The sequence below is a fragment of the Emydura macquarii genome, unplaced genomic scaffold, assembly GCF_026122565.2.
Source record: "Emydura macquarii macquarii isolate MOO-44397 ecotype Brisbane River unplaced genomic scaffold, CSIRO-AGI_Emac_v2 contig_554, whole genome shotgun sequence".
Lineage (NCBI taxonomy): Eukaryota > Metazoa > Chordata > Testudines > Chelidae > Emydura > Emydura macquarii.
In genome coordinates, this window is record NW_027130691.1 from 6,664,659 (window position 1) to 6,692,610 (window position 27,952).

The 27,952-nt window shown below is 38.5% G+C and overlaps 1 protein-coding gene across 4 annotated transcripts in view; it reads left to right on the plus strand.

The window, feature by feature from the left end:
* The window catches only part of ATP2A2 (ATPase sarcoplasmic/endoplasmic reticulum Ca2+ transporting 2), a 79,477-nt gene that overhangs the window by 38,676 nt on the left and 12,849 nt on the right, over window positions 1-27,952 (plus strand). For all 4 annotated transcript variants that reach the window (XR_010918225.1, XM_067539619.1, XM_067539620.1 and 1 more), the window contains exons 6-14: window positions 2,595-2,675; window positions 8,007-8,092; window positions 10,368-10,832; window positions 14,372-14,460; window positions 23,662-23,764; window positions 24,405-24,536; window positions 24,637-24,759; window positions 24,967-25,185; window positions 26,725-27,060. Coding sequence is in view for 3 of the 4 variants with exons in the window: in XM_067539619.1 (XP_067395720.1) it covers window positions 2,595-2,675; window positions 8,007-8,092; window positions 10,368-10,832; window positions 14,372-14,460; window positions 23,662-23,764; window positions 24,405-24,536; window positions 24,637-24,759; window positions 24,967-25,185; window positions 26,725-27,060 (1,634 nt within the window). In the remaining variant the exon portion in view is untranslated. The remainder of the gene's footprint in view (window positions 1-2,594; window positions 2,676-8,006; window positions 8,093-10,367; window positions 10,833-14,371; window positions 14,461-23,661; window positions 23,765-24,404; window positions 24,537-24,636; window positions 24,760-24,966; window positions 25,186-26,724; window positions 27,061-27,952) is intronic.

Sequence of the window (27,952 nt, forward strand, 5' to 3'; positions counted from 1 at the left end):
GTCTTAAATTTTTCATTTGGACAGGCCGGCAAACTGTAGAACAATGAAATGTTAAGTTGGTCACAGTACCTATTGCCTAAAACAATTGTTAGTGACTAGAAGTAAATACTTATTTCATGGACTAGCAGGTCATTGGATATCATTAATCTAGCAGACCAAAGCGCTATCCTGAAGTTTACATTTCCTCAACTTTCTGCTTTCTGCACCCAGTTTTGCTGAACAGTTTATAGGTCTTCAAAAGTAGTAGAAGACAGTTCTTTAAGTATACTTTCCTAAATGTTCTATTCAATTAAAAAATATGCAGTCTTGCTTTTTAAAAGTGCTGCTTTACAGTGACTTTCTGTTTATATGTAACTATATAAAGTTCCTGTTAAAGAGATCCAGCCTTCTAATATAGCCTTGTCAAATGTATTGGTGCATTTGAGATACTAGTAGATGCTCAGCTGTTGAAAGTACAGCAACATTGTACGCATACAGATTGACAAGACCTGTACCACATTGTACTGAAGTATTAACCTTCTGTTCTTGTGGAATTGTGATAGCTGAAAACCAGCTGCTATCATATGTCTACATATAAACCTCCTCACGACATCCGGGGAGCATATTCAAATAGTTTTCCCATTTTTGGCCTCGGTCATTGTTTGTCTAATGCTATTTTCTCTCACTGCTCAAGGGCACTGTAGCTTAGATTAGTTTTCACATGCAATAATGGTACAAAATGGAAAATGAATTGGCCTTTTTCATATATACAGATATTATGGACTTTTTTATAAATTAATGTAGTTCATCTGTTTGTCACCTGAAGAGAGAATTTTCCAACTAGCACTATTTTTATCCTTGAGAAGTCATACAGAATATGGCATTTTTTAAATTAGCTTTTTACAGTTTAAAAAAAGTGCTTATTTAATCCTTCTCAGACTCCTCTCTCTCCTCCATGGCCTTTCTGCTGATTAATTGATTTACATTGAGCGAGTAAGGTTGTAACACTCTTGCTGGCTTATTTACACGGTTACTCTCTTTATGTGCACTATTGCTGCCGGTTGCATAAGCAGTTCCTGCAGGAATTGCAGCTTGCTTTAATTTTTACTGCGGGGACATGTTAGAAGGACTGTCATAATGACTCCATCCACTGACGAGATCCGTTCTTTCTAGCTAGTGTTCAAAACATTCAGATTCTCTAGCCTTCAGAACTTGTATGCTTTATTTCACAATAATTGAAATTGGAGACTTTCCATATTAAGAATAGAAATGGACTTTATATAAAGATTATACTCATCAATTGGAAATTTAAATGCAGCATATAAAGACACGTACAGAAATATGAGTCATTAAGTTTCAACAGGCTTATTTGCCTCCACAAACCAATTTCTTGGGCTGATTCAGAAAATGGGGTGGTGACAGAGCTACAGCTCATTCTGCTGTATGACTTGAAAACCAGGAATAGCAGGATGAGAGAGAAAGTAGAAAGGGGAATTAATTTGGGATTAAGAACCCAATGAAGATGCTGGAGAATTTTAAAAAAAATAAAATAAAAATGCTGGAGAATAGCCAGTTACATAGCTCCGGGCACATGCTTCTTATTCTCTAGCATCTTCAGGAGCATCTTCTCTACTTACTATCCTGTCTTCAGCTACATTGTTAAAAAACTGTTCCTAGCATTGGATGGAAAGGACTTTCTCAAATGTTTTCCTTAATATCTAGTAGGTAAAACATATAAGGTCAGTCCTTGGACAGAAAATATATAATGTGAATGTTATCACAATTCAAAAATAGGGATTCAGAACTTGGTATCTTAATGGTTAGCTGATCATCTTGTTTTGAGGCCATGAAAAAATTAAGCCAATATACTATCCAAATCTAAAACTGACCGCTAAACTGTATGGCAATGTTAACCATTGCAAAGTTCTATGCTATATTTTAAACACGTTTCTAAAAGTGGATTACATTCACAGTTGGTCCCTAGCAAGTGGTACTACAGCCTTTGTATTTAAAAGAAAATATTTGATTGTTAAATACAGAGAACTTTCAAAGTTTTCCCATCTTTGGATAGCTGAAGACTAACTTTTTCATATTTGGCATGAAAGAAATAGCTATTGTGTAAGCAAAGAATTTCTGCAGAGGGGAAATTCAAAGCCAGTAGCTAATACTGGTGCCCAGAAACCACAGTAGTTTGTGGGTTTTTTGACACATGGAAAAGTTTTGAAATGTATATTCTCCAATTACTTCTAGAACTCATTCAGCTTCTAATAGGCAGTGTTCTGTCTATACTATCTAAAGATGTTCTGAGAAGTGACTTCATGGAAACATAAAATAAGTTGCTTTCATTTTTCTTTTTCAGAAACTTGTACCAGACTTATTTATTAGTGCTTATACAAGTTTGAATTATTTTAGCATCTCAAAGTGAATTCTATAACACGTTTGTAAAGAATATTGCAACTTACAAAAACTGTAGGAAATACTAGTAGTATCACTGTTAACTGAACATTTATTCAGCAGTGATTCAGCAAACGCCTAAAAAGTTAACGCTATAGAATGATTGCTTCTAAATCATTATTGAATAACTAAACTCTCTACCTTTTGTTTTGAATCCATAGTTGGTGACAAGGTTCCTGCTGATATAAGAATTACTTCTATCAAATCTACAACTCTGAGGGTAGACCAATCAATTCTGACAGGTAGGCTGTGTCATTTTTGAGTTATGTGCATAATGTTTTTTGGAAATGGTTTTGATTCATTTGCCTGTTTGAAAAGTCTACTGGAAACCAGCCCCAAGTTACGTAAGTAATGTGTCTTGCTTGGTGACTGTATCACAACTGCTAATGATCCTATTGAACAATATGAACTTGCAATCTTGTATTGCAATGATGAACATGTATTACTAAATACTTGGCTATGTAGGTTCAATTTATGGAAGACTGAGGGGTTTTTTTATGAGGTTTCTGAAGCTTTATTGTGATTGTTGGCAGATACATATATGTAAAAGGAAACTACATCAGATGATGCCATAATTGGGGCTACTGATCTGTGGCCAATTATCTATAAAAATAGTAAATACTTGCTTATACTGGTATTTTCTTTGTGCCAATGAGAAACCTGCAGACATACCTCCGCTGCTACAATGATCAACACCTCCCACAACACACCTTTCAAGATCCATGGATCCTACACATACCTATCACAATAGGTGATTTACCTCATCCAGTGCACTAAATGCCCCAATAGCAGCTATGTGGGTGAAACCAGACAATCAGTACAATCTCAAATGAACTCACAAAGGACATTTTTGTCTTTTATCATTTTCCAATCACCTGTGGGTGAACATTTCTCACGAAGTGTTCACTGTGTATCTGACCTATCAGTCCCCATCCTCAAAGGAAACCTGCACAACACTTTTAAAAGACAAGCCTTGGGGCTTAAATTCATAACTTTACTAGACACTAAAAATTATGGACTGAAGAGAGACTGGATTTATGGCTTATTACAACAATCTGTAACCCACTAACAACCCCCTACCTGCTCTCTCCCCTTTCCACTTCCTTTCCTTTGGAGTGTTAACAGGCCACTTCACCTTGAATGGTCTCTTGAAGTAGGTGTTAATTACTTATGCTAAACAATCTGTTCAAACCTTGTATTTAGTAGTGATGCTTTGTGTTAGGGCAAGCCTACACTACAAACTTAAGTACTTGCAGCCACAGGAGTAATTAGAGTGGCTGCTGATATTCATACTACCCTCCTTCTGTCAGTGGTATGCGTCCTCACCAGGAGTGCTTCCACTGACTGAAGAGGAGTAGCCAGGGCTCTCAGCTCCACAAAGCTCGCTAGGAGCCCACTGCCCCTCAGGGCTTCTCCCCTCTCTGCTTGAAGTTGGGAGCCAGGATGGGGAGTAGTCCTGCTCTAGCTGGAGCCCAGTATCAGTCCTGGGCTTTCTTGTCAATTTCACAGCTCCAGCATGGAGAATGACAACCAACAGGCAATGTAAGTAATGCAGTGTCTGTGCGGACACTGCATCTTCCTAACTACACTGACATAAGCCTCTTGTGGAGGTAGAGTTATAATGTCAGTGTAGTAAGGTACTTACATCAGCAGGAGCAAGGCTGTAGTGTGTATACTAACATAGTTATGTTGACATAAACTGCTTAGTTTCCCATACCTCAAGAAGAGCTCTGTATAAGCTTGAAAGCATGGACAGAAGTTGGTCCAATAAAAGATATTACCTCACCCACCTTCTCTCTAGCAATTGCTTGTAATTTATAGAGTTCACTGGGCTTACACAGAAAATGCTTGATTGTTCATTACCCAGACATAAATAAAAAAAAATTCACATATAGGAAGCTCACATTAAATGAAGTACATTGTGCACCACCTGACACTGTAGTACTCTTAAATACTGAATCTGCCAAACATCAGCTTTCCTTTTTTTATAAAAGCAAATCTGAGTTTATTTTTTGATAAACCATGCACAAGACAGGCCCCTGAAGTTAAACAAAATTATCTTATTGAATCTGATAGCAAACCATACAAAAATTCAGAAAAATGTGGTCAAACAACCTGAGTTCTGAAGACCCTATCACTTCTTTACCAATCCTCTTCTGTCATAGCTACACTGTAGTCAAAACCCTTTGTTTGAGGTAGGGGGAGTTTTGCATGTGTGTTAACTTTTAAGACTTTGTTATCCAGATTGACCACTAGGGCAACGAAGTAGAAATTAGGGTTTAGTAGAGCCTCTTGCTCAATTTCTCTTCAAAAGATCCTAATGCTAAATGTTTCAATAAAATTAACTTTTTCTGTCTAGATGAATTTCAGACTAATAAGGTGTTTTTTCTTTTCTGGATTTCTAATTTAGCAAAGCAGCCAAACAGACTAGGAAATTTCTCCCTGACAAGGGAGATATGAAGGGGGTTGCTTTAATTAAATGGTACTGTAGAGTTTCTTCAGGATTCACACAAAGTGAAAAGCTTCTCTGAGCCACAACTTCTACCATTGTCCCAGCTGTCAGTCTTACCACTTCTCCCTTTCAGGTACCTTAGAAGTGCTGAAAGCTACATAAACTAACTCTTTCAAAACTTGTTTTGATATTCAGTCCAAACAGTGTCTTTTAAAGATGTTTTCATTCTCTAAGCGTGTACTGGGCAGACAAACTTTATATAAAAAAACTATAATCTGCTATGGCCCTGGAATCCAAATATTACACTCTACCTACTGAGGCTCGTGATAAGCCAGACTTAACATCTTTAAATCACTGGTAACTCACTAAATGTGATAGCAACATGTGGCTTTTATGAATGAGACTGACCTTGTGAAAAAGCGCATTTTGGCCATGTGTAGATTTAAAAAACATACTGTCTAACTATTCCACCCAAGATAAATATAGAAAGAAAACTAAAACTTAGACTGTAAAAAAGCAAAATGTTAATAGGGTCAGCTACTTAAAATGAGCTGTTTGGATCATTGTTTTCTCTTTTAACATAAAGAGCCTGACTTCAACTCTAAATGTTATTTAAAATTTAATGGTACTTATTGAAAAAATATGAATAGCTTACTTTATGTATGCTTTTATGTGAATTCTCATGCCACTAAAGTACACAGTATTGTATCTGTCTGGCTTTTGATTATATTCATCAATCCCAGTTACTTTTCTGATTCCTTACAGGGAATTATTCTTAATTATTTTGCAACCTTATAGAATTCTATATCAAAACAGCAAGCAAGAAATTTCAATGAGTAGACTTTAGTTGACTCTCTTTTGCAGTGTCCAGATTCAGAGTGTACACTTCTGATTAAGGAAGAAACAAATGAAGCTATTTATAAAGAGACCAACTGTTCCCTCTTCATAAATTGAGGAATTATTGTAGAAATAAGATGCTAAATATAATTAGAAACCTTTCGTCATGAGGAAACTGTTCAGTCCCTTAGTTTAGTTTGCCTTCTAGAATTTCTGGGCAGGAAATAAAAATGTACCTTTCAAAGGTAATACTGAAGAATACAGTAGATTTATATGCTCTTTTCTCATTGGTATCTTAGATTTTATTTGAAATTTTACATAGGCAAGAAAAGGTCAGATTAGACTGAATTGCTCTTGTTCAGAGAAGTGCATTGTTTACTAAATTTATAGAACCTTTTTCAGGTTAAGAGAATTGGAGGGAAGAGAATGGATCTTAATCGAACAGGATCCTGTACTGACTCCTACCCTCCTAAATATTTTCAAACTGAATTAATTTATCTGTATTTCCAGACTCTCTCTGAAAAATCTTTTGTGGTAGTATTTGTTTAAAAAAAATCAAAAGGAAATTATAACCAGCTCTACCTTTTTAAGTCTCCTTCAGACAGAAACAAATGCTTAACCTTGGGGGGGGGGGTGTGTGGGTGTGTGTGTGTGAGATATAAATAGTTGGGGCTTGCTACAACATATCTAGAATATGGGAGATGAGTTTATGGTAGTTGCAATATTGCTGAAAATTGAATAAAAGCATAATTTCCAAATAAGACGTAAACATAGGGAAGAAGTCAGAAATGAAGTAAACACACTATTACAGTGTTAAAGTTGAGAGAACACCAAGGCTTGCAAACCTGTTTTAGAAGTGTAAGCTGATCTAAAAAATGTAAAATAATAAATTACATGATTCAGCAAAAACTTAAACATACAAGGATAAGTGAGACTCAGAGATTCCTTGCTACAGGTCCCGTGCAATGTGGGAAGAATTATTATTTAATTGTGAGTAAGATCCTAAGTCTTGTCCATACATAACATAAGAATATTACATTACATCGAGTGCTTGCTGTTAAGCAAGCTGATGTCATTGGTGCCCTCCAAGTGACCAGGAAATATCTTTGAATCTCTTTCTAGAGGACACCAAAATCGGTGCCTCTTGATTGTCAGTGACCAAATGTTAATACCAGGGAAATCCAATAATGAACCACAAACAGAAACCTGAAATTCACATTTTAAAAATCACCTTGATAAAGTTTCTTCATATAACTTGAATTTAAAAAGAAAAGTGACTCAAACAAGTATCAAAGCAAGAGAGCGTAAGGATCTTGTGATTGCTTCTTTAAGATTTAACACGTTCTTAATTTCTGCAATGATCAGGTTATTTTGTTCTGTCCTTCATAGCTTTAAAATCAATGGAAGGAAAATTGTTGATCAATGTGGCACAATCACACTCAAATCTATTACTTGCTTACAGAAAAGGAATCTTTCCACTGCTACATGAACATGTTTGTAGAAGTCAATATATCCATATTTCAGCATTTTTATTTTTATTTTTTTGCTTTGAGAAAACTACCTGATTTTTAATTTTTCCAGCTAAGGGAGCAAATTTTATGCAGTCTGCTATCAGTTGTCAAACATTGAGTATTGTAAACTCATGTCCAGTGACAAAGCAGTGGTAAGATCTAATTCTGTAAACAAAGTAGAAGTCACTAAGCACTTTTTTTAAAGCGTAGAGACAGCAGAAGTAAATACACTTCTACTGTACAGAAAATGTCTTATAGCAAACAGTTTGAATTTGTTCACTGCCTTTTGGGAGGCAAAATACATCTTATATATAAATATATATACATACCCTTTGGTCCTAGTGCTAGGCGAGTTGTGCCATTAACGTCTGGTGCCCGAGAAATGTAGGATGGGATCGACAGTTGACATTTCTATTATTCGCATGTCTGATTATAAAAGCAATAGTATATGCTTCAAGTTCTAGTATATATCAAACAGCTATTATCTTGGAAGTTTTCAGCTTTTCTGTGAACTGAAATACTTCCCTTTTGAAATCTAAGACTTTATTAAACAAGACTCAGTGTACTTCTTAAAAAAATGGGAAATGTGGCAGTGGAAGCTATTTAAAACTTTTATTGAAATGCTATAAAGAAAGTATATGTAAGTACCAGGACACAAGATGTATACAATTTTGAAATGAGTAAATTCATACTGTATTTTGTATTAAGATTGGTTTAAAAGTAAAGTTAAAATTACATGTACAAACTCCATTAACACTCTAACGTTTATTTAGGTGAATCTGTGTCTGTTATTAAGCATACTGATCCTGTGCCTGATCCTCGTGCTGTGAATCAAGACAAGAAGAACATGCTTTTCTCTGTAAGTAATTTTTTTAAAGTTATGAGAGTTAATGACTTACAGAAATATAAAGAATTTACCAAAAGAGCAAACTGCAGCTATCAGTTTGTTTGGTAAGGTAGCATGTGTATACACTAAAATAAATATATTTATAGTTTTATATAACCTGGATAACTCTTGAATTCTAAGACTTAAAAAGTCTAAACATAAACTGATAGCTGCAGCAAGCTCATCAGATTGATTAGAATCCCAAATGAAATCCTGTCTGCTTTATTAAAACGAATCCTTAAGGAGAGTTTCTCAGGCCAAATAAGCTAGAAAAATTGAACTTCTGCTTTGGTGTGGAAACTTGCATACATCCTAGAAGAAACTTTTTTTTTTTTAAGGACTTTCATCAGTGTGAGTGCACTTGGAAACTAATTCTGAAACTCATGTCATTTTACTGCTTAAGAATTAGCAATATTTCATAAAGAGGAATGATTTGAATTGTTACCCTAATTTATATGTTGTCTGAATATTCAGTGAGAACTAGAAGCTTAATTTTAGTCTCCTGTGCACCATTTCATTGTTCGTATAGACTAAAACAAAAATTTGAAAGCTTAAGTATTGAAATAGTAAATGAATGGTTATACGTTATTGGTAGACTTTGCTTTTCAAGGTCTGTTTCTGCCATTCTTAATGTCAGAGTATATTCATGAGGGCACCCATTGAGCACAGGAATATTCAGTGTGTGTAAAAGGTGGCAAAATTGGGCTCATAGTTAGCAAAATATGAAATTCTTTCCTTGCAGTTTAAGGGTGAAAGCTACCATGGCTGTAAGCCCATTTGGCTTGAGTGGATTTGTGCCTGCTTACTCAATAACCAAATCTGAACATAAGCCTTAGAAGAATTTTGTCATGCTGCATTTTATGAGTCAATATACATCTGCATTGGCCTGTTCCTTTAAGGAAAGTCTGCATATCCAGATTTATTGGGGAATGTCAAAAGAAATGTAGCTGAAACTTAAACTCCAAGCAATCTGGATTTACTTAAGATGGTTCTTACGAAATAGAAGAAAATAGATATTGTAGGTGCAAATGGCTAGTCTGGACATAGCAGTAGATTCTGATTCACAAATGTCAAATAGTTTTAAAATGCTAACATGGTTAAGAATGGCAACATGTCTTGCCTATTTAAGGTTTTAGGACTTATCAATGTTTGACATGTTCTATAACATGTCAAACTTTCTGTGCAAAGAATTTTTTCACTCACTTCCAACCTGCTGTTTTAATCCTCTTTCCTAACTTATAAAACAGTAAAGAGGCTACTTTGAGGCTAAGAGCACATTTGATTTACTGATATTAACTTGGCAAAGGTGACACTGCTAATATTAAGGCCTCCATAGCATTTTCACCCTATGTATTTCCAGTACTGTACCACATTTGATGGTTTCTGCTCATGAACTAAATCTTACATTAATTGATATCACCATCATACTAATCATGTTTGTAGTAGGCTTTTTATAGGTGGCTAGCTATCTTGTACTCAGAGCAGGTGGCAGTGAAAGCACTGGGGGTATCTAGCTTAATTTTACCAGCAAGTTGTCTGGAATTGAGTGAATTATTTAAAAATTAGAAAAGCAGGTGTATTTCAAACTGATGGCATTATATATACACATCTCACACACACTCTTCTCCCCCATAGAAGCTTTTGGCTTTGATGTTACTTAGCTAAAACCACACAATTATTATTAACAAAGCTCCTTGACTACACACTACTTTGAGTTTACTTTAGTTTCAAGCTTAAGTGAAAATCAGTAACTCTCTTAAAAATCATTAGTTTCTGAAAAAATTGTTACATGAAATGGCTAAGATTTGCATAAGTAAAAGAGGAAAAATTTTCAGTGTATGCATTTTGCTTCATGTTGTGTTAACATCTCTTTTTTCCTATATAGTTAGCTTCCCCTTTTGTTTGTATGGTTCTTTCATATGGTAATAAGGAACATAAATATTTAAAATTGGTAAGGATACTTATGCCCCTTTTTAAGGACTAATATTATACCCCCTTACTGAGCTCACAGAGAATGGCTGTAAAAATAGAATCCAAAATAACTTATCAAGAACTGATAACAGTGAAATATGTGAACCACATGAGCATTGCCTCTTAAATTAGCCAAAATCAGAGACCAAACTTTCAAATAGAACTTAATGTCTTAGCAGAAAATGTTATCTGTGAATCTGGTTTGTAACAGGCCTACTTCAGTGTTACAGAGCAATTTATGAAGCTTTTTCTCCTTCCTCTTTCGGTTCCATTTTAGGGTACTAACATTGCTGCTGGTAAAGCTATGGGAGTGGTTGTAGCAACAGGAGTGAACACTGAAATTGGCAAAATTCGTGATGAGATGGTTGCTACTGAACAAGAGAGAACACCACTTCAACAGAAACTGGATGAGTTTGGAGAACAGCTGTCCAAAGTCATCTCACTCATTTGCATTGCTGTCTGGATAATCAACATAGGTCACTTCAATGATCCAGTTCATGGTGGCTCTTGGATTCGAGGTGCTATCTACTACTTTAAAATTGCTGTTGCTCTCGCTGTTGCTGCTATCCCTGAGGGTCTGCCTGCAGTTATTACCACATGCTTAGCCCTAGGAACACGCAGAATGGCCAAGAAGAATGCTATTGTTAGAAGTCTGCCATCCGTTGAAACGCTGGGTTGCACGTCTGTTATTTGTTCTGATAAGACTGGTACTCTCACAACCAACCAGATGTCAGTCTGCAGGGTACGGTGAATTGATTAATTTATTCTGCATTTCCTTTTTTCCCTAAGTTTTCTTATTAAACATTGCCTAAATTCTATTTCTATATGAAACAATGTGATCAGCTTTGCTCTTATGCCATCAAAATCTTGCTTATTTGCCACAGTACTATTCCATTTTCAGTTCAGCTTTCCACCATGTAATGTTTAAGGTTTTAATCTTTTCTTTCTGTAGTTATGACCAAAAATAGCTGTACCAATACTTGATAGGAACATTTTTCATTTTAATTATATTTCTCTTAACTGCCTTATGCCACACAGTTTTAATAACAGGGCCATTTTCCTTAGAATAACCTGTCCACAGGTCCAGAAGTATAGAACAGGTTATATATCAGAAGGAAAATGAATGGACATCTTGCGTTATGAAGGTGTGCATTTGGAGATCTTTACAGAGCAAAAAACAGATTATGAAGTGTTTAATATTATTACACAGTGTTTGATGGATGCCATTGTTCCTTTTGATTTACTTCATAATGGGCAATATTGCTCCCAACCCTGTACTGACTCTCAAACATCCATTCTAGCAGATAGTCATAATTGGTAGACAAAAGTGAAAAGAGGAAAGGGGCAATGTCAATGGGACTATGACCAAAGTACAGAAACTTTTATGTCCTACTAAACTGTACCCTTCATCCCCTTTCTAATTTTCACCTCAGTTCTGTAACTCATCGGTTCTTCATCACTGAAATTGTCTGCACTAGCAAAAATGGGATCTATAATTCACCACCATTGCAACTCCACCAGAAAGACTAAAGGTGGAAGCTAAAATATAATAGATAGGGCTCAGGTGGGCGCAGGAGTTTTTCACCACCATATAGCATCAGATTCTATGAAAGGCTGTACCTCCCTCTATCTTCTCTGGCTTTATACTTGAGTATTTCTAATCACTGCAGTATTTCCAGCACACTGTATTGTAAGATTCATTTGGTAGACCAGAGTTAGATCTGAGATGCCTTCAGATATTAATATAATCATGCACTGACTCCATTGCCAATGTCACTTTTGATGCTGGACATAGCAGGTTAAAGCAACTGACTGATTTTGTTCGTCAAAAACTAGTTTCTGATGTTGATTAATGTAGTATACCATAACTGTGTACTATTGTGCTGCATGTTCAGCTTCCAATCCTCCTTCGTGCAGTCCTTCCACTTGGAATTCTGAACAGGAATTTACTGGAAACAGTATTTTCCAAGTTGATATGTTTCTAATTCAAATGAAGAGACTTCTGTTCTTGAAGGGTAGTTAAGTGATTATCAGATGTCAGTGCCACTGTACTGGCTGCGTTACATGTCCTCAATTAGCATACCAGACCAGATTTTTAAATGTGTAAATGTGCTTTTAAGGATTTGGGGAATGCCTCTCCCCAAAGCCCCTAGAAACTCTTGAACATTGTTCTATTTATTTATTCTCTCATGATTAATGGCAGGTTTTTCTTCTTTCCTTTTAAGCCAGTGTTTACTGATGTCTTGTTCACTAGTCCTACACAGAGTTAAGTATTGTTGTGTTTATACCTAAAAGAGACAAAGCAGCTGCTCATTAGTATTCTGGAGGAGGTTACTTGCAGTGGTATTGCATAACTGCCCTAGCCTTCCTAAGGATCTTTTAATCATTCAGATGCCAAAAAATAGAGAGCTTCCTTGTTAATTTAAGAATATCCAAATACTTTCAGATTCATTTATAAAGGTGGATTTTTTTTGGAATGCAATATTAGTGTTTTATATTTAGAAGGTTAAGTGTTTTGCATCCTATGCAGCATGATTCATTCATGTTTTCAGAAGAGTCAAAAACATTAGATAATGTAGATCAGTTTCAGTTGCAAAATTGTAAAGTATGGCAAACAAACAGTACAGCTACATCTGGCTTCCCTTGAGGAGGCACTGTGCTTAGCTTCTCAAGAAGCCTTTGCCATGGTAATTCCATGTGAGATTTTTATCTTCTGCATAGTGTGCTGCTGCTGAATTGTAGCCATACATGTTCATAGGAATTTTAAAGGTCTGTATGATGCAAGATTTAGGACAAGAGTTACTGTCTTTTCAGTCTGATGTGGTTTCAAATTTGTTTGCCCTCAATGTGCATGTTTGACCAGAATGCAATGGAAGTATTTATTCTCTGGAGTGTCTTTAAATTCACTCACCTGTCTGTTTCCTGAATTTTAAGTATTTTGTATAATTTCCAGTGATCACTAAAGAGCGGTTGTTGACTATCTTGTTATTAAAACTTCTGTTTTTTTTCTACAGAGGGAGTTAGAGGCTTAACGAAAATACAGTGTAGAGTAGATGAAGTGGAAGCGAGGCATTACTGGAACATGACTAACTTTTTAGAGTGAAAACAGTAAAGCAGTTGATGCCCTGTTTCTCTGTCATATGTATAACTTTGTGGGAAAGTTGTGACTAGTTCATATAATGCTGCCAATTATGTAATACATTATATAACCGACTACAGTCACATCTTTCCACAATGCTATACTATTACATTAAATCTATAAAGGAATTATTCTTGTTTCTCCTCCATGCCTACTCTGTCAGCTGGGTGGTTTAACAAAGGGGATTTGCCATTTTGGAATATCAGATCTTCAGGCGCTACATTTTTTACCCTTTGTCTGATTTGGTTTTGCCTGTGGCTCCTCTGCAGTGGAAACAATAACAAAGAGGATTAGAGATGCAGATGATTGAGTTAGGAGGTGTCTGCATCCCTCAAATACTAGCTTATTCTGTACTTTAGAAATTACACTCCAGTCTACATTGCATGATTACTTAAGCTAGTTGAATCCCCTCCAACACAGTAATAGACTGGAAACATATTTTTTTAGTGAAAAACTGAAGATAGGAATGCTCTTACTCATAGGCTGATATGAAAGGGTCACTTCCCTTGAGCCAGACATTACCTAAATTCTCTTGGTCTCCGATATCTAGAAGCAGACCTTACTGCTCTGAAGTATTTGTAATTTGGTCTTATCTGATATGGTTTGTACAGATAAATCCACTCCAGTCTTAAAACTGGTTGTTTTTCTTGTCTTGGGACGACTGTGCCTTTAACAGATTCATGAGAAATTTGATTTCTGGGTTTATGTATCTGAAGCTTAGAAACATAGCTGCAGAAAGATTGTCTGCTAGAATTATCACCTGGCCACATGACTAGTTCAGGTACCTCAAGTTTGGCAAGTCACTTTTAGCCTTTTCGATCCATTTGCCGCTCCCCCCCTCCTCCCCCGTTATTACAGTTGATTAACAATCCTGACTTATATAAGAGTAGTGTTGCGTGCGCGCGCACATACACACACATGCCGTTAAAATTCTAGAGAAAATAAAAATATATGTAGTCAAGGATGAATTTTAGAATAGATATCTATCCTTTCCATCTGTCTCTTAGCTTTTCTATGAACTCATTGCGCCTACCTTAAATTATTTGTCTTGTGTATATAAAATGTGACATTCAAACTGATTTAAGTCAATTAAACTTTAGTGTCTGATACTAATTTAATATTTTAAATAACTTTTCTTACAGATATTTATCCTAGAGAGAGTAGAAGGAGATAGCTGTTCCCTGAATGAATTTACTGTAACTGGGTCAACATATGCTCCCATGGGAGAAGTGTAAGTACTTCATTCTTGTTAAATGTCTGCCAATTTATCCATTGGTTGTACTTGTACACACTGATAGACAATTCAATATATTAAAGTGTCTGATAACATTTGTTAATGTACCAAAGTTTCTCAGCCAAATGTGTATATAAATTTGAGGTTAGAGACACAATCTGTTTAGCCTCGAATATAACTTCCTGAAAGAGTTAAATCCTGCAAGATCTAAACCTAACAAAGCATCCTTTAAAATATACATTTTTAACATCTTTCATTTGACAACTAATCTTCCAAAGAGGATGAATTAGGGTTGTGGGATTTACCTTATTGAAAGCTTTCTAGATTTAGGGTTTTTAGTAGTTTAAGAACTACCTTTCAGTGATGCTGCATGGGACCTACATTCCCATTCCTTTATGGAAGTTTTAGGTCTAAAGAGGTGACTATACCTTAAATTCTTGTAATCTCTGAAATAGAATTGCCCCCTATGAGAAGAATTGAGAAAAGGACCTGTGATTAAGAATGTTAACATTAAATTGATAACAGGTGTCAGGCCTTAAAAATAAAATATTGTAGCCATTCCATATTTTGTTTACATAGAGTACTTGAGAAAGATCAGGTAGGATGCTGTAACTTATGCATTTCATAATTCTAGAATGTCACATTGCCATAAAAAAATCAAATATTGAATTCTCAGATACTTAAGACAAATTGATAATTTTCATCTTTATTTGGAGTGAATTTCTTCATTCAGTGCATTGTGGCTTTTTGTTTGCTTGCTTGTTGAAGGTGTGTGGTTTATAATCATTTGGATCAATAACTGACTTCACCTTGGATTTAAAATATTTTTAAAGCATGTAATTCCTCAATACATCAAAACAACGAAATCATTGCTATCTAAGTTAAGAATTAGCCTTTTTTAAAAGGATTAAGAAATAAATTCCTTTGCATTTTACATGGATGGAAGGTGGCACTTATGAAAATTAATGTACATGTAAACATAAGTGACCTAATTTATAACAAGGGCCAGCAAACTTAAGTAAAACATCTGTTGCTCAAACAAATAAAAAACAAGTCATGGTACTTCATGAAGTTTCTCTAACACAGGAAACACGATAGCACTTTCTTAAAGCTGAAAAACGTCATAAAAATAAATGCATTGAGAGTATGAATTCAAAGCAACATGTAAGTTTTCTATTGGAACAAACTTTTTTAAAAAATCAGTTAGAACCAGAGATTCTAATGGAATGGACTGTGCAGCCTAAATATTGAACTTTAATACTCTTCCTGTCTCTCTCTTTGTCCCTGCACCACTTCTGAGGAAACCTTATTCTGTACACTTTGCTCTGCGGTAGTGTATATGGCCTTTGCACACCTTCATCATCCTTGAGGGAGGGATCCTACTGTCACTTTGACTCTATACATTTCTCTCTCAAATCTTTTTTACTAATCTAAGAGCTTAAAGTCAAAAGTGAGGAATTTAAAGTGCCGTAGACTCTGTATGGAGGCTACTTGTGCACACCATGTCTGAGTCTCAGAAACACAGGAAGAGTAAGGCAAGAAAAAACAGTACTGCTAAATGACAAGGTTCAAGAGGTTATTCAGGCCAAACAGTTATCCTCCGAAAATAGAAGTCCAATCCAACTGAAGACCATAGAAAAGAGCATAACTTATGACAGGTAAAATGTGAGATGAAAACTTGGAGGGCTGAGAGAATTTGAAATCATTAATAACAAAAATTCTTAAGAGTAGTGTCTGAGTGCTCCACTCTAGGTGTGTCTGTGCCCCGCGCTGCTGATTGGAGACCTTTTGGTAGCAGTCTGTCCACCCGCACAGGCGCTACTCCTCTGCTACCCTGAAGCCAGTCCAGTATGTGCAGGCATTCCCTCCTCAGTTCCTTTTCAGCTGCCTCTGGCTAGAGCTAGAGCTCAGAGCTGTCTGTTCACGGATCATTAATTCCTTTTAGTTTTGTAAATTTTAGCTTCCCTTTGAAGCCTTTTCCTTTGTTGCTTCATTTTGCTTTTTGTCAGCTGTTCCAGAAAAGGAAAGAAGAAAGGGTTTGCCTCTCACCAATCCTAGTGGGTGGGGGGGACCTCTTGAACAAGAGCATGCCTGGCTCTTCAGGCTGCAAAAAGTGCCTCAGTTGCAAGGAATCTATCCCAGTGACTTGCAGTGTGTTTGCTGCCTGGGAGAAAAGCACAATCCACAAAGCTGTGGTTGGTACCATCAACTAAAACCAAGGTCCAGGAAAGACAGAGTTAAGGCTCAAACTCCTGCTTATGGAGTCGGCCATTCAACCCCTAGGATCCTGGAGTGAGCTCTCACTGAAACCTTCTCTTTGGGATTACCTGCCTTTGAAGTAGAAGAGCCACTTACTTAAGATCGCTAAGAAAAGATCTGTGAGTTCCCACAGTGAGCCCTGATCGAGCTGGAAACAATCTCCGACTCCACTGGTGCCGACAGTGCCAAAACCTCCTTAATGCTGATACCCAGGGCATGTGCAGTACTGAGTCGACAGAGCAGGTTGTTCTGCCCAAAGACTCGATGGGCATTGGCAAAGAAGTACTAGTACTGTGGGGGCATGAAAGTCATAGATCCTCCTCGGGGAAGGCTACGTCAGCACAGTTGTTGGCACCGACCCCAGTGCATGTGGCAGTAACAGACTGTACAGCCAGGTGCCGCATCTCTGACTCATTGGTGCAAACCTCTCGGTATCATCATTCACCACCAATACCGATGCTATCCGTCCTGCCAGATTTCTAGTACGTGGTGGATCTCTGTGTTTGATATACTGGACTTGTCCCTCTCAGTACCAGGGCCCTGGCACCAAGTTTTCCCAGAGCATTGGACTCACTGACATCTTCCTTCCGCATACTGCCTTTCTCATCATCAGTGTTTAGAAAAAGGACTTGGGTTCCCATCGCTCTTCTTACCCACCATATGGGACCTAATTTTACTATGGGCACCAGGAATATTGTCCACCCAACCCTCAGTTTCCATAGTTTGGCCAAACGTAGTACCATCCACCAGCCCCCACCTTCAATGGCCATACTGGGACCCTTGGCAGGCTCAGAGGCAGCCTCCCAGGCCCCTAACAACAGGCAGGGAGGCATCCTCCTTCAGCTGCGGCTTTGAAGGCTTCAGAATGCCCTGAACCATCCGGGAGGGAGGCCGGGGCAGAGGCAGAGGGAGAAGAGGAAGACACTTCTCAAGCTCCTTTCTCGTCATCCTCACCAGATGAGGCGGTGATGCTCCCTTCGCCATCCATGGCTGATGATTTTAAATCATTTCAGGACCTAACTCAGAGGGTGGCAGAAGCCCTGCAAATACAGTTGCAGGAAGTAACTGAGCCTCACCACAAATTGGTGCACATTTTACAATATTCCATCTCTGCCAGAGTGGCGCTCCTGGTTAATGAGGCACTCCTGGACCCCACTAACATCATGGCAGATCCTTGCGTCCATCCTGCCAACATGCAAGCAGGCAGACAAAAAGTATTACCTGCTGGTAAAGGACACGGAATTTCTGTTTTCCAACCCACCTCCCAATTCTATCATTGTGGATGCAGTTAATTCTAGGGGCTGCCAGCACCAGCTTAAATCCACCCTGTATGACCAAGATGGGAAATGTCTGGACCTGGCTGGCAGAAAAGCAAATTAATTAGCCACCCTCCAGTTCCACATAGCAAAATACCAGGCCTTGCTGGCAAAATACGATTATCAGAATTATACGAAACTCTTCCTTTATTGAACGGCTGCTGGACTCCCATAAAGGCCAATTCAAGGCCATAATCATCAAGGGCCAGTTGGTGGCTAAAACTTCTCTTCAGTCTGCATTAGATGCAGCTAACACAGCAGTACACTTGATTTCCATGGCTATTGTTATGAGACTGGCTTCATGGCTGCATTTGTCTAGCTTCCCTAAAGAGGGCCAAACCACAGCGGAGGACCTTCCTTTGGAGGGGACAAAGTTATTTGCCAAAAAGACCAATGTGTCTCTTTACACATTGTCAGATTCGTGAGCGACTCTTCCATCCCCAGGGATCAAATGCTGGTCTACAAGAGAAAATACAGCTGTCAGCCACTGTTTAACCCAGTCATCCGAATACACGTTTCGGTACTCATCACAAAGAGGTTATGAGCCACAGAGGAAGAAACTGAAGTTCCCATGGCAAAAGCAATCAGCACTCCAACCGACTACATCTCAGGCCTCCATCTCGAAGCATCATGGATGGTTGAAGCGCCACTAGGACACACTCTCATTGCAACTTCACACTGGAAGACCTGGCCCATCCTTTGAGACCATTTTACCCTGTTCCACAGCACCTGGGAATAGATAACCGCTGACAAATGGCAACTGGAGATTATCCAGAATGGATATGCCATCCATTTTCTCCTCCTTCTCACCTCCCAAACATCCTTCCCCATCCCTCTTCAGGGACCCTTCTCACAAGAGTGTACTATGTGAAGAGGTAAACCATTTTCTCAGCATGGGAGCTATAGAACCTAGAACCTGTACCCATATATCTCAGAGGCAAAGGCTTCTATTCTTGCTACTTCCTGATACCAAAGAAAAGGGAGGTTGGAGACTCAGACTGGACCTCAGAGTGCTCAACAGATACATCAAAGTGCAGAAATTCAAAATGGTCACCCTATCAATGATCATTCCAGCATTAGAGGAAGGAGATTGGCTCTCAACTCTTGACCTTCAAGATGCATACTTCCACATTTCCATCATACCGAGTCACAGGCGTTACCTCAGATTTATGCTGGGCCAGGACCATTACCAGTACAGAGTAGTCCCTTTCAGTTTCTCATCGGCTCCCAGAGTATTCTCCAAGGTCCTTTCGGTAGTGGCAGCCCACTTATGCTCTTAACGCATGGTGATTCATCCTTACCTTGACAATTGCTTTCTCAGATCACGGTCCTTTACAGAGAGGCCAAATGAGTCACTCAGGCCATATGGGACCGGTCTCTGAATCTGGGCCTACAGACCAATGAACAAAAATTGACCTTCACACCGGTACAGGGGCTAGAATTCATAGGAGCTTGACTTTACTCAGCCAAAGGCGCTCCTACCACATCACAGATTTCTCAGTCTCTCCTCACTGATAGAGACAGTACAATCCATCCCACAAATTTCGGACAGACGCTGCCTCCAACTGCCAGGCCCCTTGACCCACGGGCGCATTGGTTATTTCAGATAATTATGTCAGATTTCACATGAGATGCCTCCAGGCATGGTTCAGTTTGGTACTGAACAGAGATAACACAGAAATTTATCGATGCCTACCAAGGTCAAGCAATCCTTGAACTGGTGGAAGGACCTGGCAAACATCTGTAGGGGAATCCCATTTGCTTAGTCTTCCCCATCTCCACTCCTGACCACCAATGCATCCCTAAAGGATGGCGTGCGCATCTCAATGGTTGCACAACATAAAGCAAATGGTCCCCAACAAAGACATGCCTCCACATCAACTTGCTTGAGCTCTGAGCGGTCAGAAACATATGTCCTCACTTCCTTCCACTGTTCAAAGACATGCATGCAAGGGTCATGACCAACATGGTCTGCATGTATTCTATAAACCTCCAGGGAGGTGCCAAGACTCATTCCCTGTGCATAGAGGCATAGAGGCACTAAAGCTATGGAATTGGTGCATCTCCCACCACATCCTAATATCAGCGGCCTACCTACTGGGAATATACAACACGACTGCCGACAGTCTCAGTTACAAACTCCCACACAGCCACGAATGGGAGATGGTCAGTGATACTACATGACATATTCCGACAATGGGGGACACCGATAATAGATCTATTCACTACTTACCAGAACAAGAAATGTCCATAGTAGTGCTCCACAGCAGGGATCGGATGACACTTCATGGGAAATGCTCTCCTCCTTCCTTGGGACAAGGGCCTTTCTTACACCTTTTCCCCATTTAGAAGAGAGAAAGCAAACATCATACTGATTGTTCCCACTTGACCCAGACAGACGTGGAAACCTTACCTGTCACAACTGGCATTATGTCCGCCATTGACTCTCTTGATCACCCCTTACCTCCTGTCACAGAACGAGAGATGCACTCTCCATCCTAATATGCTTTGAGTTGCAGAATCCGCAAGGCTCCTTCATAGTTCCAGCACATAGACATCTTTATCTGAAGAAGTACAGGAGTTGCTCCTACATGGTAGAAAGGGAGCTACTTGTACCTACATTCAGAAATGGAAGAGGTTCCAGATCTGGTGCCAGCCCAAGGATGTCACCCCTATTGCAGCCACCCTACCAGTTGTCCTAGACTACCTGTTGACTTTAAAGAAATCAGAACGCTATTAGTTTGCTGAAGGTTCATCTGGCAGCAATTGCAACCTTCCACCAACAGGTAGGATATTCAATCTTCTCCCACCCAACTACGAAGAGGTTTCTTAAGGGCATAGCAAACCTTTTCCCACAATTCAGGCTCCCCGTTGGGATCTCAACCTAGTATTAAAAGGATTAGTATTAAAGGAACTAGGCTGCCATTTGAACCCATAGCCACTTGTTCACTAACTCACCTTTCCATAAGGACAGCATTCCTCATTACCATCACCTCTCCCAGAAGGATAGAGGAGATAGCAGCTTTGATAGCACATCCCCCTTTTACTGTGTTCTTGCCCAACAAGGTCACACTTAGACCACATTGAAAGTTCATTCCCAAGGTGACTTCTGCATTTCACATGAATCGGTTTATTCAGCTTCCAGTCTTTTATCCCAAACCTTATGAGGATAACAGGGAAGCCATCCTCCATACACTCAACATGAGAAGAGCCTTCGTCTTCTATTTGGACAGGACAGGACCAGGGCATTCAGGAAATCTGACTTTTTCTCTCCATTGCAGATAGGTCAAAAGGAATAGTGATCTCAGCTCAGAGACTCTCTAAGTGGGTCTCTGGCTGTATAAAGCTCTGTTACCAATTGCATAAGGTAGCTCTCCCATTTTCAATACTCACGCATTCTATGAGGTTGATCTCCTCGTCCATAGCTTTCTCCAAGGATCTCTCTATATCAGAAATCTGCAGAGCAGCTACCTAGGCATCTGCATGTACCTTTGCAGAACACTATGGCATTCTGGGAGATTCAGCTGCAGAGACAACAAATTCAGTGCCACAGTATATGCCATCTATCAGATTCGACTCTGAAGTCCCAGCCTCCAGTGGTAGATACTGCTCAGGATTCACCTGCAGTGGAGCACCCACAGGGACACTACTCAAAGAAGAAAGAAGAAGTTTCTCAGCTTGTGCAGTAACAATGGTTCTTCGAGATGTGTCCCCCCATGTGTGCTCCATGACCTGCCCTCCTCCACTCTATGGAGTGCTACTGGCTGACTCTGATAGAGAAGGAACTGAGAAGAGAATGTCTGTGCATGCTGGCTAGCCTTGTGGCAGGCGATGAGCAGTGCATGCGTGGATGGGATGGACTGCTACCAAAGTTCTCCGATCAGCAGCACAGAGGTGCTGACACACCTACAGTGGAGCACCCACAGGGGGACACATCTTGAACCATTGTTACTGCACAAGGTGAGTAATTTCTTCCTCTTGTTAGATCTATACTAAATTATAGATATTTTTAGATCTTTGCTCATAGCTGTAACGTAGTATACAAAATATTTAACAAGGGATGACATTTTTCATTTAGATTTTATTTTTTACCTTTTTTTAAAAGGCTGTTTTTAAATATGCACTTTTGGTTATTTATATGGTATACAGCAACTGGTTCCAATACTTGTTTAGTTTGCAGTGCTGGAAAAAAGCTTTCTATGTAGCTAGATTTGCTGTATGTTTTCTGTATAAGTTTTATATGTAGCAGTGATCTGTTTTCCAACTTAAGTACACAGGAGAAAAATGGACCCCTGCTGGTGGACAGCAACTTTTTAGGGGGTAGTCTGTATTCATTGGCTTAAAAAAAGTACCAATAGCAGTTGCAATCAATGCTTCAATGGTTATTTCATGCTAATCTAGAGGTATACTGATGTCCTATAAAATAGATCTATATAAGTAATACCATTCTAACATGATTTCTGAGTATGAAAAGTGAAGATGGAATGTAGTTCTAATATATGAAGTTAACATTTGCCAAATGTTATCTTATTAATGCAATATACTACTATGAAGCTGTTTGAAAGGATGCACTGTCATAATCATGACTGGATCACTCCTGGAGAAGAAGAAATAATTTTCTCTCTAGTGGAAATTAGAAAGAGGATAGTCTTGTGATTAAAGAACTAACTGGACTGAGTCCCAGTCCAGTCTGTGTTCTGTTCCCAGCTCTGCTATAGACTTCCTGTGTGAACTCCTACAGTTCACTTACTCAGTTCCTCTATTTTCTTATCTGTAAAATGCGGATATACTTGTAAAGGTAAATCCATTAACATATATGAAGTGTTTACATGCTCTGAAAGCTGTAGTGAAACCTGTTAATAATAATAATCATCCTCTTTTCCCATACATACTTATCTCCTTTTCAAACTCTCACCTTCTTTACTTTCTCCTCCCTCTTCTGCATATCTATGAAGTGCCCTCTCTTCATCTTCAAATTCCTCCTTAAAACAGTATTTCCAGGAATCCTTCCCATGCTTGTTTTCATCAGTACTCTCACCTTCTTTTATCTGAACTTTTGCCCCATAGTTGTTCTTGGTTTTTAGTCTTGTCTGTCTTAAGCTGTAAACTCTTAAGAGCAGGAGTTGGTCTATCTTATTTGGCACCGTAAATGTAGATATCTTACAAACTGAGTGACATAGAGAAGAAACAACAACTACAAAAAAATCTATTGCCCTAGTTCCCACAAAGGTCCACATATCAAAATGTCACTAAAAGTAATGCAATGGATTCTAAAACATGAGTCCTTGTTGAAAAGGGGAGCATAAAGGAAAATCCATAAACTTGTATCCCTACTCCTTTTTTCAAAAGTACAGTGCTCTCATTCTTAATTCTGCCTTGCATTTTTCAGGATGGAATATTTCTTTGGCACAAATTCTGTAATGCCCTGTCTTAGCTTGGAAAGAACCTTGCTTTAGAATCTAGAAACTAAGTATTGAATTCACATTGTTTATACCATTCAGTATATAAAGGGATTAACTAAGGAGGAAATGGATGAAATGTAAGAGCATGGAGTTGGTATCTGGCTCAGTAACTTTTTTCTCTTCTCTCTCTCTCTCTCTCTCTCTCTTTTTTTTTTGGACAGGCATAAAGAAGACAAACTTGTTAAATGTCATCAATATGATGGCCTTGTAGAACTAGCAACCATCTGTGCACTTTGTAATGATTCTTCTTTGGATTACAATGAAGTAAGTCAATCTTTTTACAATACAAGAGGAAACCAGAATGACATTAAATGTTTGTTTGTATTTAATTTTACTTTGTATCTTTCCCCAGAGTTGGGAGGTGCCTTCCATTTTTGAGCAAGCTCCCAGGGTGTTAGTGACTTTTTCTTCTATTTCCTGACACACACCTATAAAGCACAATATTATGATACTATTCTTGTTAAGGCAGACGACGTAGTCCCTTAAGAACCAGTTAATGCCACTCCTTATTTGGCTGGAGAGGACATTATTGAGCAACTTGAGTCTAATTTGGAACTCAGACTGGTTGCCTCCTTAACAACACAGAGCACTGCTGCTAAGTTTTCCTGCTTGTCTTAAATCTCTATCTTGAAATGATAGATTGTAAATATAAATTAGGAAAATAGTAGAAGCTGTTTTCCTTTTAAGATTGGGGGGAGGGGAAAGAGTGGTGAAATCGGACATTTTGGGGAAACCCATTTCTTTGCATGTTTTTCATTATGAACGACAAGATCTGCTAAGTATTGTTTCCATTCATTGTATCACTTGAAATTTCACCAGGGTGACCTGCCAAAGGCCAAGGTCTTTATGGCGGTAATAGTGACTTTTTTTCTTTTCTTTTTTTTTTTTTTTAATGAAATTGAAGGCTAAGGGAGTGTATGAAAAGGTTGGAGAAGCTACGGAGACTGCACTCACCTGCCTGGTTGAGAAGATGAACGTATTTGACACAGAATTGAAAGGGCTATCCAGAATTGAACGTGCAAATGCTTGCAACTCGGTCAGTACTTCCACTTAGAATACTGTGAACAGTATTTGTTGTCCGTTATGATGTTTGTTGCAATCTGAATGCAATGTAACTATTAATGTCTCCTTCATAGGTCATAAAACAACTCATGAAGAAAGAGTTTACTCTGGAATTCTCAAGGGACAGAAAGTCCATGTCAGTTTACTGTACTCCAAACAAACCGAGCCGGACATCCATGAGCAAGATGTTTGTTAAGGCAAGTTCATCATATAAGAAGTGTAGTTTTGAAATGGCTACAAAGCAACATGACTCTTGCAGCTGTGCAAAGGCTAATTGCAGCTGAACCACGAGAATAAATGTGTGCTTAGAGTTACTAGTGTTGGAGATGGACTGCTTTCTTATCTTGTGTTAAATGGTTCTGTGATGGAGAGTAACTTTGCTCATTCCTGTTTTCCTCCTGTAGGGTGCTCCTGAAGGTGTACTTGACAGGTGTACACATGTTCGTGTTGGAAGCACTAAAGTACCATTAACTCCAGGAATTAAGCAGAAGATCATGACGGTCATTCGAGAGTGGGGTACTGGTCGAGACACATTGCGTTGCTTGGCTCTAGCAACACATGACAATCCACCAAGAAGAGAAGAAATGAACCTTGAGGACTCTGCAAACTTTATTAATTATGAGGTTAGCTTAGTAAATGGCTTGTCCCTCCTTTGTTTCAGCAGTTTTTCTGTAATGTGGTGACTTTTATTAAGATAGATTTAATTTTTTTCAGAAGACAAAACAGTAGAGGGCAATGCTTTTAACGAGTTGGATTCTTTTCAAACATGAATATAACACTTTAGAAGTTTTTTCAGAATTAATAGATGTAGTGTGGTTTAACAAGAAGAAGTTGTACATGCCATAAAGGGGACCAAAATCAGGAGCATCCTTTGGGTTCTTTCATGTTTTTCCCCCTGCACCACTCCCTCATCAGAGCTTGGACTATAAAAGTTAACATCCTTTCTGTTTGTTCTTGGTGCTTCTGGTGACTGACCTATACATAGCCACTTAAAGTTTAGCAAGGTGCCATTCAGGCTGGCCTTTAGCAAATAATGATAATTCTGTGGTACATGATGCATATATTTCTCTGAGCACCTATTGTTGTCATCAGCCTAGTATCTGAGAACCGATTTAAATTTTGGTTCTATTTTGGAAAAAGTACTCTATAAAAATAGCACTGGGGGTTCTATGTGTATTGTGCTTCAATTACTTTCAGCTCTTATTTGCAAGTATTTCCTAAGTATTACAAGCCTGTCCTAAAAACTCATCTTGGATTCTGAGGGTCAAGCTAGGTTCTTTCCTGCTCTTATATTTTCATTAATAAAGATTCTGCCCTCAAATTATCTGAACAATTCCATTATTTTTCAGTATAATTACATGTATAATTAGAACTTCATTTTTTAAAACCGTGGAAGTTGCAGATCATTTGACTTGGAGAATCTCTTGTGCTAGCAATGATGCATGAGAAGGAAAGACTTTTGAGTGAAGGTGGAAGCTGTAAGGCTGACAATTAGATCACCTTTTAACTTGTGAACTGAGCACATTGGAGCTGGAGGCAAAGACACATGATACATTTAGAAACCCAGAATTCCATTTTTATAATCCCTTCTCAGGTAGGATCACACTTTAAATTGCTCCATATGATTAACTCATTGACTCTTCTGAGTGTTATGCAGCATCCTCTGGTTCTGAATCCTAACATGTTGCACTAGTACAAAGTCAGGATTACAAAGACAAAACATTCCCAGTTCCATTTCAGTTCCTCTTCTTTGTCAGTGCCTCTTGATCTGGATTCAGATCATAGTACAAGAAGTGAACATTTGAGGCAAGATACCATGAAGACTTAATATGTTGAAATACAGAGATGGCTCTGGAAGAGCCCCGTAACTGGGAAAAATCTGACTTGGATATGCATGGCATATTTGTTGAACCTTGTCCCATACTAGTTTTTGAACAAATAGGAAGGGCGGGTTGGTGGGTGTGTGACGGGGAGTGGCATGCAAATTTATAGAGGCCTAAATTCCATTTAAATTGTTGGATACTGTGGGATAAAAAGTTTATTTTCTTATAAACTAATGTTTGAGTTACGTTATCTTATGGGAGAAATGCTTTTATTTCTCTGATAAGACAGTACACAAATCTCCTAATATTTTATGCTAAAACTCAGTCATCTTGTTTCAGACCAATTTAACTTTTATTGGCTGTGTGGGTATGCTGGATCCCCCAAGAACTGAAGTCGCCTCATCTATAAAGCTGTGCAGGAAAGCTGGTATTCGTGTTATTATGATTACCGGTGACAATAAGGGCACAGCAGTAGCCATCTGTCGTCGTATTGGTATCTTTGGAGAAGATGAGGATGTTTCTTCAAAAGCCTTTACTGGACGTGAGTTTGATGAACTTTCCCCAGCTGTCCAGAGAGATGCTTGCCTACATGCCCGTTGCTTTGCCCGTGTAGAGCCTTCCCATAAGTCTAAGATCGTTGAGTTCCTCCAGTCTTTCGATGAGATCACAGCTATGGTAAGTAATTAGAAGTTTGTGTGGCTTGTAAAAGATTTAACTTTTAAGAACAAACTGTATCCAATCAGATTAATGCCTGTCTGGCAAACATCAGTTACTATTTTTTAACCTTGGAGGAACCCTCCCTTGTATTTTTCCTAGGACAAAGAGTAAAGATCACAAGTTTTGGCTTAGAAAAAATTTAGCCTGAAAAATGAGAATCTATTTTCATGCAACTACTGATAGCTTTCATCAGTTGCTCTTTCCATTTCTTAGGAATGTGTTCAGCAGTGCATTGTTCTTCTTCAGAAAATTACTTTAACATAATGTATCATATGGACATAGTTCATCATCAGAAATACTTTACTGCTCCACAGCAAAACCTTGACAAAATTTGTAACTTATCCAGTTGGTAGAATTGGGGTTTTTTCCTTCTTTCCTCCAAGCACATCTCTTCTCATTTGGGGCTGTAAATCAAAGGTACTGCCATCTCCCTAAGGCAGAAATTTCTCTTCAGCCTCGTCAGAGTAAGAGGTGAAAATCAGCAAACTTTCTGTTTGAGCACCTTCTACACAAAGTAGAAGAACTGAGATAGCTGACCTCAGAGACTAGTTTGTTAGACAAGCAAGGAATATTGTGTATTAGTCCCCTGGAGTGTGGATGTTTGAGTGGAGTGAATGGAGAGGTTCCTTTTGAACCCAGTTTTCTTGCACTTCCGCAGTCAAGCGCTCAACTAATTATATTGTATGTGTATTGTAATGTACACCTGTTAATTATAGGCGTAATCAAAACAACAGCATTGGAAACAGACGGTTGCTACTAAGGTCATCTTTTGTGCCTGTCAGTTCAGTCAAGTTTAAGCTTCCTGTCCTTCATCTTAAATCCCCATCTCAATTCTGCACTTCCTTACTCA